This window comes from Ischnura elegans, chromosome 8 (genome assembly GCF_921293095.1).
Source record: "Ischnura elegans chromosome 8, ioIscEleg1.1, whole genome shotgun sequence".
NCBI classification, from domain to species: domain Eukaryota; kingdom Metazoa; phylum Arthropoda; class Insecta; order Odonata; family Coenagrionidae; genus Ischnura; species Ischnura elegans.
The window spans coordinates 11,685,561-11,700,049 of record NC_060253.1 but is presented as its reverse complement, the minus strand read 5'-3'; the positions used below and the strand labels follow the sequence as shown (position 1 = coordinate 11,700,049).

General features: G+C 37.1%; 1 protein-coding gene across 3 annotated transcripts in view; it reads right to left on the bottom strand.

The window, feature by feature from the left end:
* LOC124163971 (contactin-associated protein-like 2) overlaps window positions 1–14,489 on the bottom strand; it is a 130,172-nt gene that overhangs the window by 63,201 nt on the left and 52,482 nt on the right. For all 3 annotated transcript variants that reach the window (XM_046541110.1, XM_046541112.1, XM_046541111.1), the window contains exons 6-11: window positions 12,867–13,037; window positions 9,153–9,321; window positions 8,949–9,064; window positions 6,321–6,427; window positions 2,577–2,910; window positions 604–908 (exon numbers count right to left, since the gene is read on the bottom strand). In XM_046541110.1, coding sequence (XP_046397066.1) covers window positions 604–908; window positions 2,577–2,910; window positions 6,321–6,427; window positions 8,949–9,064; window positions 9,153–9,321; window positions 12,867–13,037 — 1,202 coding nt within the window. The remainder of the gene's footprint in view (window positions 1–603; window positions 909–2,576; window positions 2,911–6,320; window positions 6,428–8,948; window positions 9,065–9,152; window positions 9,322–12,866; window positions 13,038–14,489) is intronic.

The following is a 14,489-nucleotide window of genomic DNA, read 5'->3' as shown; positions in this document are numbered from 1 at the left end:
AAGAAATATGTCCAATTTCTGATAAGAAATTTTCTTATAAGAAATTTCCAATAGGGAAGACCTAAAATAATGTCTACTATTTGGAGGTACACACCAAAGGAGGTTAGACTGTACACGGAGAAATAGTATTTGAGTATCTTCAAACACAATATTGAGTAATTTTCTGCATAAAAATGATTTTGCTCCGGCAGGATCTGAAGGCTAATCTTTCAATTGCAAGTCAGGGTTGCATGCAACTGTAGTTACACTACTAAACTATCCCAACCTATCTGGCCAAGCGGTGAGTGACACGAGTCCACACCTTGGCAGAAGCAATAGTCAAGTCAAAGGATTTGCTCTCAGAAAATTCCTTCCTTTGGAGTCAATGTGTGTCACTTGTCCATATGACCATGCAAGGCGTCACTTGTTTATGCAGAAATTTAAGTAAACACTTGGCAATCAAAATGAATTCATACTTCTATGCAGTAAGAAATCATTAGGACTCATCAAATCCAGTGTATTATGTACCCCTAAAAACATCTCCTCAAAATCTGTAATCCAATTTTTTGCTTCAAAATATGTACATCATTCACCAACAATGACTTCATCATTCACGTAACATACCTCCCAGTAGCCTTTCCCAGCGACAGTGGTCACTTCAGAAGATGCAAGCACAGCCATGCTCCGGCTGCTCTTGAAGTCAAAGGTCATTTCAAGTCTGTTGGGCTCAGTGCTGGGCCACCAGATGTGTGAAGAGGAAAACGGCAGAGTGAGGGGGATCACGTCAACCCCATCACCATGAAACTCAGGGGCCAGGACACCAATGTAATGCACCTTAGGATTACCCTTTTCCAGTTCATATAGTATGGAAATATCATTGAAGAACACATACTTCAAAGCGCCAACAAAATTATTACGAGATGCGAGGCCTGTAAGTGTGCAAAGATAACAATAGGATGTCAGTTGGTTACTCTGTACCTACATATCACATTTCAGTCAATCTATGTTTTAAAATCACTTTTTCAAAATCACCCTTTTCTGAGATTAAACATTCCCCGATCTATCGTTCCCGCATTAATCGTTTTCCGCATTCATCGTTTGCCGTTCCTGGTCCCAAATAAAGTTCCATAAAGACAGTGTAATTTTTTCCCACATCTATCGTTCCCCGGAGTACCGTTTTCCCGCTACACTAATTAGAAAAGAATGGGTAAGTTGCCTTCTATTTAGGACAAAAAATTTCATAGTGCAGTCATACAGTCACGCTTCACCCTCTGCAGTATGCTCTGCGTACGCCGTACACGAAAGCATCAGTTCTGAACTTTACCTTGTACGAGTGGTTCCATAATTTCCAGGGTGGGCTGACTTCAAACAAGCGAGTGTTTTCTGTGTGCGTTTAATAAAGTCAGGTTTCATTTTTTATTAGTTTTATTTTTATCCCTCTTCGGACCATGGCCCCTCCGAAGAAACAAGTGAGAACTTTAAAAGATGGACTGACAATAATTGAAGATGAAGAAAAGAATCCGGGCTACTGTATTGCAACGCCTCAGGTTGTCCGCTAGCACATGACAACAGGGGTCGGGGCAGAGTGAGATACCTGGTGAAAACAAGAAGTGGGATGAAGCCGAGGATCAGGTGGGTGTGTCGCTGACGATTACAACGATTTACGCAACATTGTTCACGCTTTACACATTGCCTCAATTATATTAAAAATCTATTTATTATAAAGGAACATTTCAAAAAATAAACTATTTTTGGCCTTTGTGATCCATCTCACAATCAATCACTGCGTTGGCAAAATCGGTTGTTTTAGGTATAACATGTACATTGCTCTCGTAAATATGTGTACTTGAAATGGCATTTGATGGATAAGAATTTTTACATGAGACAGAAATCCGTAATAGCAGTGCAAATGCCGAGTGGAGTGCAAACATTTTTTAGCAAGGTGGCGTGTTCCTTTAGGATATTTGAAAGAAATATACGTTGAATCAACAATATGACCTAAGTGTTTCGATAAAGTAATAATATTCCTGTAATCAGCTAAAATCTTGTTTGAATCCCTTGGTGAATTAATGAATATCATAATTACTCGCCAAAATCTAACGTTTCCTGGGACATAAGCAACCTCGCCAAACATTTCCGCAATGATTGTTTTCCCGCATTCATCGTTTTTTTTTCATCCATACTCCTAAAAAACGATAGATCAAGGTTCCGCTGTATTGCATAATAAATAGGGATGATCAAATATCTCGGATCCAAATATCCTCAAATGTTTTTTCTCATTTGTTGTCAATAAATAGTAAAATTGTCAAACAAGGGTTCATTTTTATGAGATGAATGCATGTACATACATGCAAAGAGAACAGTAAATTTTAAAAAAGCATATTTAATACAAATATCACTCTCGTCTTGCAACACAAGTCCCATTGTGCCTCTCAGAATTCTTCGAGTGCAAACAAAGGGGACGGTGACAAAGTAGTTCATTTTCTTGACTCTTTTATGGGTTATTGAAATCTTTAACCTTGAAAAATTACCTGTTAATACATGCATTCTCAAACCATGATTCCTTAACAGTTTTTTTCCCACTCAAATTCACTTACCAATTTTATCTCTCAATTCAGGGCCTCCTCCAATGTATATTTCCGGGTCGATGTACAGGTGATGGTGAGGGCCAGGTATCTTAAGTTCCTTCACTTCATTGTCCAGAGATACCCTAATGGTGCTTCCTACGTGGGAAATCGTCAAATTGTGCCAATGATTGGAGGTGAGATCTTCCCCGAGCAAAACACTCTGTAAGCTGCTTTCATTGCCTTTGCCACTGCCTCCAAAATCTATTTCCACATACACTGAACTATTCTTTATGGATGCAGCAACGTGCTGATGCTTCAATGACTCTCCGCTTGCATAAAAGAGGGCAGAGTCATCAAATGAAGTCTGCAGGAAAATTTGCACATCATTAGGCACTATTGGAGCCAAAAACTATATCTAGTTTACAGAATACATCTGATTCAAAGAAAGAGCACCATTTTTTAAATATGTAAGTGGGAATTTTGACTTAGCAGCAGAATATCCAGAAGTTAAAAATTGTTATATATAATAAGCCATTATATCCACATTCTGTGTTTACAAGGGGCTCAATTTTTTTCTTTTATCTTGCTTTGTATACATCATCAATTCCTCACCTGTTCCATCAGTCATACACATATCTTTAATGGTAATGTACTTCTTAATTTTCAACAATAATGCGCACCTACATTCACTCATGTATACTTCAGAACTGCACATATACCCATTATTTCCCATAGTGCTCTACCCAAAAAAATTATGAATGTTTTTTGACCTGGAAGTCAACATATAAATGCAGCCTTAGGGTTATTTTATATACAAAACTTTAGCAGAAATTTTAATTCACCTTTCATTAACCAAGGTATATATTTAATTGGATAAAAAATTTGGTGGTGATTTATGGTGGCTACAATAATCACTTTTCTTCATAATGTATTTATAAGGGAAGAAAATAACAGCTCAACAGTACACCCGTGCCTCCCTTTATGCAAATTCGTTCCTCAGGGAAACATTGCAACACTGCTTAGCCTAATCAAATAACCTTTAATACTCTCTTGATAAAATGTGAACTTGTGCTAAGTACACACGAAATTAAACTGATTTTAAGCATATCAATAGTATTGCTGGCCTCATATTTTATTATTTGTTTATATATTCATCGAAATACATCGCTGTGCAAATGGCAAAAACATTATTCGTCATGCATCTGGACAGCCGACCCACCGAAGGAATTTTTCTCGCCCCCTTCACTGAATAACATCAGTTAATTTAGATCATTAATTAAGTTTGGAGCCAGAGGAAATGAGTTTTTTTAAGCAATACGGTTTGAGGCGTCATTTTTGCCGTCATAGGTTATCGGGCGAATGGACTACCACGTAAAGGGTCCACCCGTCCAGCCTTCAAGGGTATTGGGGAGCGGAGGCCCAGTTGCGTATGAATAGCATCAACACGTAAAAGGGTCCAAAGGAGACTCTAAAACACAATGGCTTCTTCAGCAGCAGTAGGCCTTCTGCATCTCAGAAATACTGTGCGGCAGTTGTTTAGCGGTAGAAGGTGATTTTGATAGAGCATACGGAGTGAAAATGAAGTGAACAATGGCAAAAAATAGGAAAGTGGATAGAAAAGTTAAGGAGTAATCTAGGAAAAGCATAAACCAAGTAGACAAATTGAAAGTGATCACTTGCTTTGAAAATAAAAAGCGTCAAAGCAATATTGCACGTTTAAGCTCAAGGCGTCAACAGTCCGCACTATTATTCTGAATTAAGATGAGGTTAAAACGTCAATGACATTGGCCGCACCAACTTCAGCCAAGCAGTCAACACGTACGCGAAGTTGATTGCTAGATAAAAAACGGAAAGACTTCTAATTACCTGGATTTATAATAAACGGTTACATGATTTTCCTCTATCACAGGCAGTTATTTGTATAAAAGCTGTGGCTTTTTTTGAATCTATAAAAGAAGATGAGGGTGGTGATTACTTCGACACATTAAGTGGAAGCTACGGTTGGTTCCAGAGTTTTAAACTTCGAGCTGGTGTTTTAGTGCTACGATATCAGATGAATCTGCAAGTGCTGATAGCATAGTTGACGCAGCAACATTTTCTGATGAATTCGTATCTGTGATTGAGAGTGGCTCCTTTCCCCCTCAACTAGTTTTCGATGTTGATGAGACAGAATTTTTTTAGCAGAGAATACAATCTCGTTAATTCATTTTCAGGGAAGAAAAACCTGAGTTCGGTTTCAAGGCAATTAAAGACCATTTCACGTTGCTGCTTACGACACTAAGCCTTAAATTAAAGCAAATTAAAGCAAGATATGATTTATCATTCACTAACTCTTCCAGCAGTGAAATGGTATTCAAAGTAGCATTTGTCTGTCATTTGGATGAGCAACAAAAGGGCCTGAGTGACACAAGAATTGTTTTTATACTGGTTTGAAAATTCGTCAACTGCTGGCAATGCATTATGAACCCCTAAGATAGAATGCATTTTTTTCCTGGATGTTAGCCCACCCGCTCGAAAGGTGAGAATTTCAAAAGCACGTAAAAATTTATTTAAACGAGAAAAAAACATCTTTTAATGCCTGCCAACAATCTTTAAAATATTTTTAACCATAAATGATTAGATAAATATAGTCTTCTAAGGCTAATAATAGGAATATAAATGGTTTATATGAAATTTGATACCCAACACTTATGCTACAGGGGATGCATCCCTATCTTCCTAACGTTAAAATGCTCTTATATAATGCAAATTCATACAGCGCAAAGACCCCAAGGAACACATCTCTTGCGCTAAGCGAGGCATGAGTGTATATAAATGCCATGAATTTTTTCCAGGTTTCATGCATCAGTGTACATTTTTTTTAAGGATGCATTACAGAAAAATCGTAAGTTAGTATGCAATTATAATAGGGTAGTTTCCTTCATCAAAGAAAACAAAAGGCAATAATTGCGATTCGTTACCCACCATTAGTGTATTCATAAAATACAAATTATTTCGTTTTATAAATGCCGGTGTAGACGAATGGCAATGGTCCATTTTTATCCTCATTTGAAAAGGGCCAGATTGGCGCCCATGCGATGCCACTCCACGTGACGTCACAGGGACCTAGTTTCTATAGGAGAAGATAGGAGTTATACGTCGTCTGAGGTTACCAAAGCATGCATGAGGCGCAGAGCTCAGGGAAACATGTCTTAATAATCACTTATTAAAACTGGCTAAGGTCGGAAAGTTTTCCTCGTTTGATAAGGTATTAATAATCCTTATTTAAGCCAAGCGCTACCAGGCGGCAGGGCACTAGGCTACCCGCTGGCAGCCTGCGACGTATCAGCGCTAAGCCTCGCCTCAAGGTCACCTTACCGGGCGGAGGGGGAACCAGAAATATGACGTACGGAGAGATTTCCCATCATTCCTACTAACGCGTCGCGTTTTCGCGCGCTTGAAAATTTTCACTTTTCATTTAATCGCGAAAAATAGATATTATCATTTAAAAATCTAAAAGCGTGAAATACGTACTCCAGGAGTAATAATCTTTCGATTAAGGCAATAAAAAAATAATAGGAAACCACCCTATTATCAATGACAAACTTAAGAAGATGATTTATAAGGAAAAATGCAAGTGACATTGGTTAAAGGCCAAGGACTGACTGCATGGTCTTGAGATACTTAAAGTAACTGCATGCAGCCTGTAAACGAGCCGTAGTTTTCAGGAATCTACATAATTAGTAACATAACATTTATCAAAAAAATATGTCTAATTTACTTGATATTACCCACCTTGAACCACAGACTAATTCGATTGGCACTGGAGTGGACTCGATCCTTCCAGTCGTATATACGGTAGGAAACGTATGACGATCCCCTCAGGGTGAGCATGGTTGAAGCTGAAATAATGAAAGTAAACTTCGCACCTGCCATTCTTCAACTCAGGTGAGTGACTTCCATGAATATATTTACGTAGAGTGTTTGCAAGAAAAAAATGTATATCTGTTAAAATTGAGAGGTATCATTTTCCTTACTATACACGTATTTGTACCTGTGGACGTTTCCTGACCCGGGAGAGGACGGCCGTATATTTACGTGTGAGATTTTCCTGGCCAGGATAACGAAAGCCATATATGCACGTTTTCTTGCTCTCCCCCTTTTCAGACGGTCACGGGTTTACATTGTCTTTGTCTCGGGACCCAACCCTGCGGGGTTTAGGATTTACCCTCGGAATCCGGGAGCAGGTATAACCCCTCTTAGCAGTAAGGGACAGCAGTCGTACAATTTTTTATCCAGTCAATTTTCGAAATAAATATTTGTTCATTTCTCAAGAAAAATTAACTAAGAATTGAATTATTTGTCTTTTGAGCAGCGTTTACAATTTTTAAATGAAATTCTACGATAAATATCAACTTCCCAGTGAGAAATGGGTGGTGGAATCCACGTGGAACCCACGTGGAGAATTAACGTGGATACCACGTGTTTTTGGTCGTGGAATCAACGTGGAACCCACGTGGAAATTTGGTGGAAAAATTAAAACAGCAGTTGGTGCTGTCCTAAAACCATTATAAACCTCAACCACTCTATATCTAAACCTTCTATATACCTATGTGTCTACGATTTTTCATGTGCTTTCATGGCTGCCTTTCCACGAATTATATAAAAATAGAATGTGCGATACATTTTCACATAACTAGCGTGGTTTCAGGATGATAAATGACGCAATGTCACCAGAGAGTTAAGTTCCACAAATTAGAAATTCTGTATAACATTTTATGATAATCACCACAAATCCACTTGAAATCAACGTGGATTCCACGTGGGTCCAACCACTCAATATCCACCACCACCAAATATCCACCACTCAACGTGGATTCCACGTGGATTCCACCACCCATTTCTCACTGGGTTATATCTCCAGTCATGCATAAAAATCAACATGGAAATTGTTGCTGCATTTAATGCATTACTTTTGGCCTTAGAACTTCGTTTAAAATTTGACAATGCTCAGAAAAAAATGAGGAATTCAATTCAAAGTCTGCAATTTAAGTGCAAGCAACAATTATCCATTTGCTAAATACGTATAAGCAATACATAAGTTGACCGCGAACCTATGCAGCAGGTATGGTCGTAAACCCGGAAAGGAGGGGGCACAACTACTCTCGGAGTCCGAGATAATGCGAAGTCCCAGCGTGGAGGGGTCGAAAAAGGTTCAGCGAGACCCTTCTAAATGAATGTCCTCCAAAAATGCTCCGTACCACGAGAAAGAAGAGTCTCTTGGGGCTCAGTACAGCAGCCATGCTAAGACGAAAACTCTGCCGTCTCGAAAGGGTTAAAGAGATCATAGTTCACAGTTATGTAGCATATACATACTTGAACCATTCATTGATAAGAGTGTACTCCCTCAGTATTTAAACACAAAGGTTGGTTTGGATGGGTGAGGTAGAGGTAAGCCCAGAGTAAGCTTCAGCTGTGTGAATGACATTCAATCAGGGTGGGGATGCACATTCCTTTCCCTATTCCTAGATGCAACTACAAATGAAATAAATGAGGAATGAAATGAAAAGTGAGCTGCCCAATGTCAGGAGAAGTCAGGAAAGAATTTCTGTGGATACTTAATGAATGAGAATTTATACATGAGGAGAAAGCAACTGGAGACACTTTCAGCCATTTTCTTATATTATTCCTCATTATAATGCCAAGGAAGTGTAGTAATTTTTTGGCTGCAGGTAAAGCTGTATTTGATTTCATTTAATTAGGATAGGGGTCATATTTGGGGATTCACTTGGGAGGGTTTCTGTTCACACGGTGTTTGTTAATATCCAATCTTTGAATTCCCACTCTTTCCCCTGTTGAGTACTAATTTTCCTGAACAATAACCAAGAGTTGTCACCTATATGTATTTGATATTTCCTGAATAATTTTTTTGTGAAAATCAGAATATATTAAAAGTTGAAATCAATACACTATGTTAAGGGTACATGCTAATAAAAAAAACATTTTAAACCTTCAATTATATCTTTAAGTTTTTTAAGTGCAAATGCCAATTTTCTGGGTTTCCATCCCCAACGTGGAAGGGAGGGAAATCGATATACCAATAAATGTACCAGGGGACAAATTACTACAATTTCCCAAGTTTCTCCATCACTTTTACCAGCATGCCCTAACTTTCCTTAAATTTAAAAACTCCATGACAGTATCAGGTTTTCCTGGTTTTTCCATGAGGATTGTTACCTTGCTGAAGGCTTTACATACTCCACAAATTTCAGCAGGCTTTCTTATCTTTGGTTTCTCATAATGTGTATGGCCTTGACTACAACAATACATGTCCCAAAATATTTGGACAGATATATGTATACATATTATAGATATTCAAGCACTTCTGAGATGGCAATTAATTAAGAATCAATAAATACTTACTATAAATATCACAGCGCTCTCCCTCGTAAAAGGTACCGAAGCAGTCACACGTTAATGCATTGTAGTGGTTGATGCATAGACTGCCTACAAAACATAAATTTTCTCTCGTTCTACACCTGAAATTAAAACAAAGTTGGCCACTCACTTACATAGGTACCAACAACAACCCTACAAAAAACTCATTTAGCTCACGTAAACACTTACTTGTTCACACACCCCTCCCGCACATTTTCATGCTTAGTAGCAATCAGAGGCTTGATTGCTGAGAGTTTGTTGGTTGCTGTTCCTGATTTCAGGACCACATCCTTGATGCATCCCACAAAAGATTCTATTATGTACTTAACTCCATGCAATCTTTCTTCTGGACTTAATCCTAATTCACATAAAAGAATCATACGTTAGAGCTCAGTCAAGAATCAATTGTATATAAACAGCATACAAAGAACAATCACTTAAAATATGTGATTTCAAAAGGTCCAAAATGAGGGAAGAATAGTGTGTAGAACTGAGAACCTTGAAATATTCAGTTATCAAGTCACTAAAATTTAATATTCTAATTTTTAAGTTATGACTCTAATTATTTTATAACAATTTTGTTGCATTCATGGAAATTAATTGAAATATTTTCATGTCTTTTGTGGACAAAGAGCTGGTAAAAAAAAGAGGACAAATATATAAAAAAAACATAATCACTAAATTCAATGGAACAAAGGGGAACTTGCATGAATTTTTTTTAATTTCACAGGCGGAGAAAAAATTATTTTCTGAATTCGACAAAAAAAGCTGTATTAAATCTGAGTTTTCTATTTCGAGATATTCAATGATAAATATAAAAAATTTTAAAGCACGCCAAAAACTCCCTCACCCCCAAGCCACCGCTGAAGAAGTCTCAGTGACGTCATCTGTGCCAAAACATCACATGAAGCAATTCTTGTGATTGTTTGTTACATTGGCAGCAGTTGTGAGAGCTTCGTTTGTGAGACTCATCGGTTATTTTCAATTTAAAGCCAAATCTCCGACGATAGAGGCTCGGAAGCCCTCGTATTTTGTATTATTCATAATATTAATATCTGAGCAAGGGCATAAAATGTAAAACTGGAGCAGTTAAACCAAACATTTTATAATACCTAAATAACATCGTTGTAGAAGTCTGAGCCACGGCCGTTGGAGGGGGATACGTCAATTGTGAGTTGATATTATTGAAAGCTCATTAATTTTTGTAATTAACACAATTTTGATGTTTTCTAATGTCCAATATGCTTTTACATAAAATAACTTCATCCATTTCTTCGAAGGTGCCGGAGAATTCGTCATTTAGGACTGCTTGTGCTTGTATTATAAGGTGTATTCAAGTCAATGCAACATTTTCTCACTGCTTGGAGATTTCTGCAGAAATATTTTGTGCCAAAATAGTGTTATTTTCAATGTGACAACTCCCGTGAATCTACTGCTAATAATCACATGGCCAGTGGTTGTAATGCACAAAGTTTGACAAAGTTGAAAAATATCGGCCAAGAGTTGTAATTATGGCAAGGTGCCTGTTTATGCTCCATGTCGCCCTCTTTTTAAGAAATTCAACATTTTACCTCTCCCCTGTGTATATATGTATGCTGTAATTGTCTGTGCAAAAAAGAATCTTTCGAATTATGCAACAAATAGTGATTACCACTGTCATTATACAAGGAGTTCTACAAGCCTCCATCAAACATTTACAAGAACCAAGAACTCAAGTTATGCACCTTGGCACATGGGCCTACTGCTATTTAACAAACTCCCACCAGAAGTGAAGGGAGTCAAAAACATATATCTCTTCAAATCAAAGCTTCATGAGTTTCTTTTGAAAAAGTTATTTTATTCTGTGGATGATTTTCTTCATCCATAACACCTTGCTTTTTACATGATGTATGGTAATACCTTGTAGTTTTTTGTATCTATGTATTTTTGTACCATAATTGACGTGTCCTATATTTGTGAGAACAAATCGCCGGACAAATAAATTATTATTATTATTATTATTATTATTATTATCAGTGTTCCATTGTGATTGAATTGTTAACAGAGCTATTATGCTATCGATAAATGTGTAACAGCAGTGTAAAAATTGTCAGTGGCTTGTTCACCTCCATTGTTCACCGTAGATATGACATTTCACGATCAAGCTATCAAGATCAAAACTGTGTGTGAAATTTGTTTTTCTAATATATCAACGAATAGTAGTGAGAAAAGTCACCTGTGCCACCTGCGTTGGCTAATTTAAGGTTTTAAATCAGTGAATAAATAGTTGTTTAATAAAATAATGTGTAGTAATAATAGAGCTCGGGTGTCTTCGCATGGTGGTCGGCTCAGAGAAATTTTGCTCAATTTTTTATATTTCTTTCAACGATGAATGGAGAAACTTAAGGTATTTTTGTAAGCTAATATATCCATTTTACCTGTTCAAAAAAGTTTCATAGCAATCGACGACCCATGCGATCAAGTCCCCATTGTTGCATTACTTTGATTATGGATTTGGAGGTAGAACACAACCAAACATTGTTATTCTTTCATTGTGAATGAAAATTAAACTATGTTTTTCAACAGAAAGTATTTATTAGATCAATACCATGGTTTTGACAATCATCCTCAAGCCATCCTCATCCTCAGGCTGTGTTATCCTCATGGCCTGGGGATGACGCATAGTGTTGAAACCATGGTAGTGATCTAATATATATTTTATGTGGAAAAACAGTTTAGTTTTCATTCAATATGAATAAATTCCATAAAGTAACTCCTCAAACCATCAACTTCTTTCATTGTGTTCATTGGCTTTGGGGGTTTCGATTAAGGATGAGTCAGTCCTTAAACATTTTAGGTTCTTGGTACCTGTCCGGTTCTTCCCCATCGGTTATCAGTTCTCAATTCCAAGGATGAACTTTTATTATCTGAACTGATGGCAAATTTAAATGAACAACCACAAGAAATGAATGAAAATAATTTCACTAAAGATGTAGTAATTAGTAGGAAAGCTCTGTAAAAAAAAACTTAAGATCGCCTCCATAGTTTTATTTGCCAAGCAAAAAAGGTAAAATAACACATTGTTAAAGAATGTATGATCGATCAAAATGTCATATCACACCAGGCAGCAACAGGTTCTTGATTTTAAAAATTCAACATTTTTACCCTATCTGGGTCTAATCTATTCTTTTTTTTTTGCAGAAATTTGCCTGCAGTACTGAACATCACTGACAACACTAGTGGTCGATGCTGATTTTGAAGGGCCACCTGAAATATGCTTGGAGCACAGTTTACATTCTGTATAGCATCAGAATCAATAGTGAAACTCCCTCAACTTCTGAAGACATCATCAGTTAATTTATTGTGATTTGTGAATCATTTCAAAATATATTCTGAATTCTGCGACATAGCTTAAATTGTTACTTTAATTGGCAACTTATTCACACGCTTCACAGGCGCCAAATTCAAATCCTTGCGACTGTTCCGAGCCAGCTCCAAAGTATTGACTTCATGCGATCGGTTCTTGATACCAATTCCACAGGCCAAGAACCGGCAGAACTGAGAATCAGGTACCAGAAATAACTCATCTCTAGTTTTGATTAACATTATTTTTTCCATCTTCAAATTCCATATTACAATAATGAAAGCGAAAATGACTTAGCACATATATCAATCATTGGTCTCCACGGTTGGCAGAGGGTAGTGGTGGATCTAAGGGTGGGGGAGTAGGGAAAGGGGCTATAGATCCTTGTCCCTATCCTAGATTTGCCACTGTCAGAGAGTAAGAATCACACTTTCAGGTTCACTCGGAGGTCAATATGCTGAACACTGGCTTTCACATTCATTAGGTACCAATCATGCACCAGATATTTCTCATGAGAGTTTCAACTCGTTGGAATTATGCTAGGGGAAAAAAATTCTCACCTCCGATTAAAACAACGGAAGACAGATCTGTTGGGATACTATAACCAGTGGTCAAGCTAAGTCCTAAAATACTTGTTTCTGTGCTGTTCATGTCGTCCACTCTGGCAATCAGTTTGGCCCGTGCTATGTCAATTAATACAACTACTTTGTGCCAAGAGTCATGGTTCAGTCCTGAAAGAGTAAAATTGTAAATAGTATGTTAGTAATTCATGTATTAAAATTATTTACTATAACTTACAACCATGTACTATATACATATTCACTATAACCAACAAATATTGCTGATATTTTAAAGGTTGACAGGTTGCCCATGAAAATCTACATCCACTCTTGAATGGAAAACCTTTAACTCTGACCACAACAGAGGCATCTTTATAACTTAAGTACCACGGGATGGTTCAATACTCAGGGGGTAGGGAATTTATTAATATGCATCAGCCAAATTGATATTATTTATGAATTGAGCTATATCCATAAGCAGTTTTTTCTCGGCATGTTATAAAATGGGATATTAAAGATAGAATATTGCTTTGGCAACAGGACTTTCCCTCAACATTTTCCAAATGAAAAATTAATTCAAATATGGAATCTGATCCTTTCAAAATCCTTAATAATGTAACTTATATTTCAGGTCAAATTCATGGATCTTTAGCTGGTTATCAGATTCTGCTGGGCTCCCATCAATTTTTATGCGATGCATTACTCCAAAGAGGCATCTGAATGGGTGGGTCATTGGATTTTTTAGCTCTAGGTTATTTTTTAGACTGAAGAATAGGACATCCAAAGGGATTCATGAAGAAGTAACTAAATGCAGCCAATGAAATCAGTATTGCAAAAATCTTCCTATCCACGTACACTTAAAAGAGATTACCAAAAAATACAACAACATTCCTGAAACACATATTCCAGAGAAAGAAATAATATTAAATATATTGGTAATCAGCACTACCAGGAAAAATTGTGAACCTAACACATGGATTCTGAAAAGAACAAAAACTCTCTCCCTTTGAAATATGACATTAACTTTTTCATTACCTTCGAATAAAAAACAAGGGTGCGGATATCCAGCAAGCGTTTCAGGATGCAGACTTGGAGTATATATGAATAGAGAGCTGGCTTGCAGAGGATATTAACGAAAGAAAAGTTTTTTGCCAGAATTTAAAATCTATGCATGCAAACAATGCAATTGGTCAGATGGAAGTTTTTCTAGCTTTACCCCTTTTGCTACTAACAAGGAAAATATGTAGCAGGACTTTTCTTGACCCAGGAGACGAAAGTCGCAAATTTTTGTCTGAGTTTTTTCTACTTAAGCGATTGAATACCGAAAATAAATGTTTCCTAGCTCTCCCACTTTTAAGACAGTCACGGGTCAGCGAAGTCTTAATTTTGGGACCCAACAGCAAAGAGGGACCATACCCTCGAAATCCAGGAGCTCGTACCCGGACCCCTTGTCTTATTACCCCTCTTTGTGGTAAGGGATGGTCATTCAATTATTCATTCAGTCAGTTTTTGAAATAAATATGTTCCTCTCTCAAAAGATATAAGCTAAGAATCCAATTCTTTGTCTTTTGAGCAGCATTTACTATTTTTAAATGTAATTCTACGATAAATATTAACTTATAC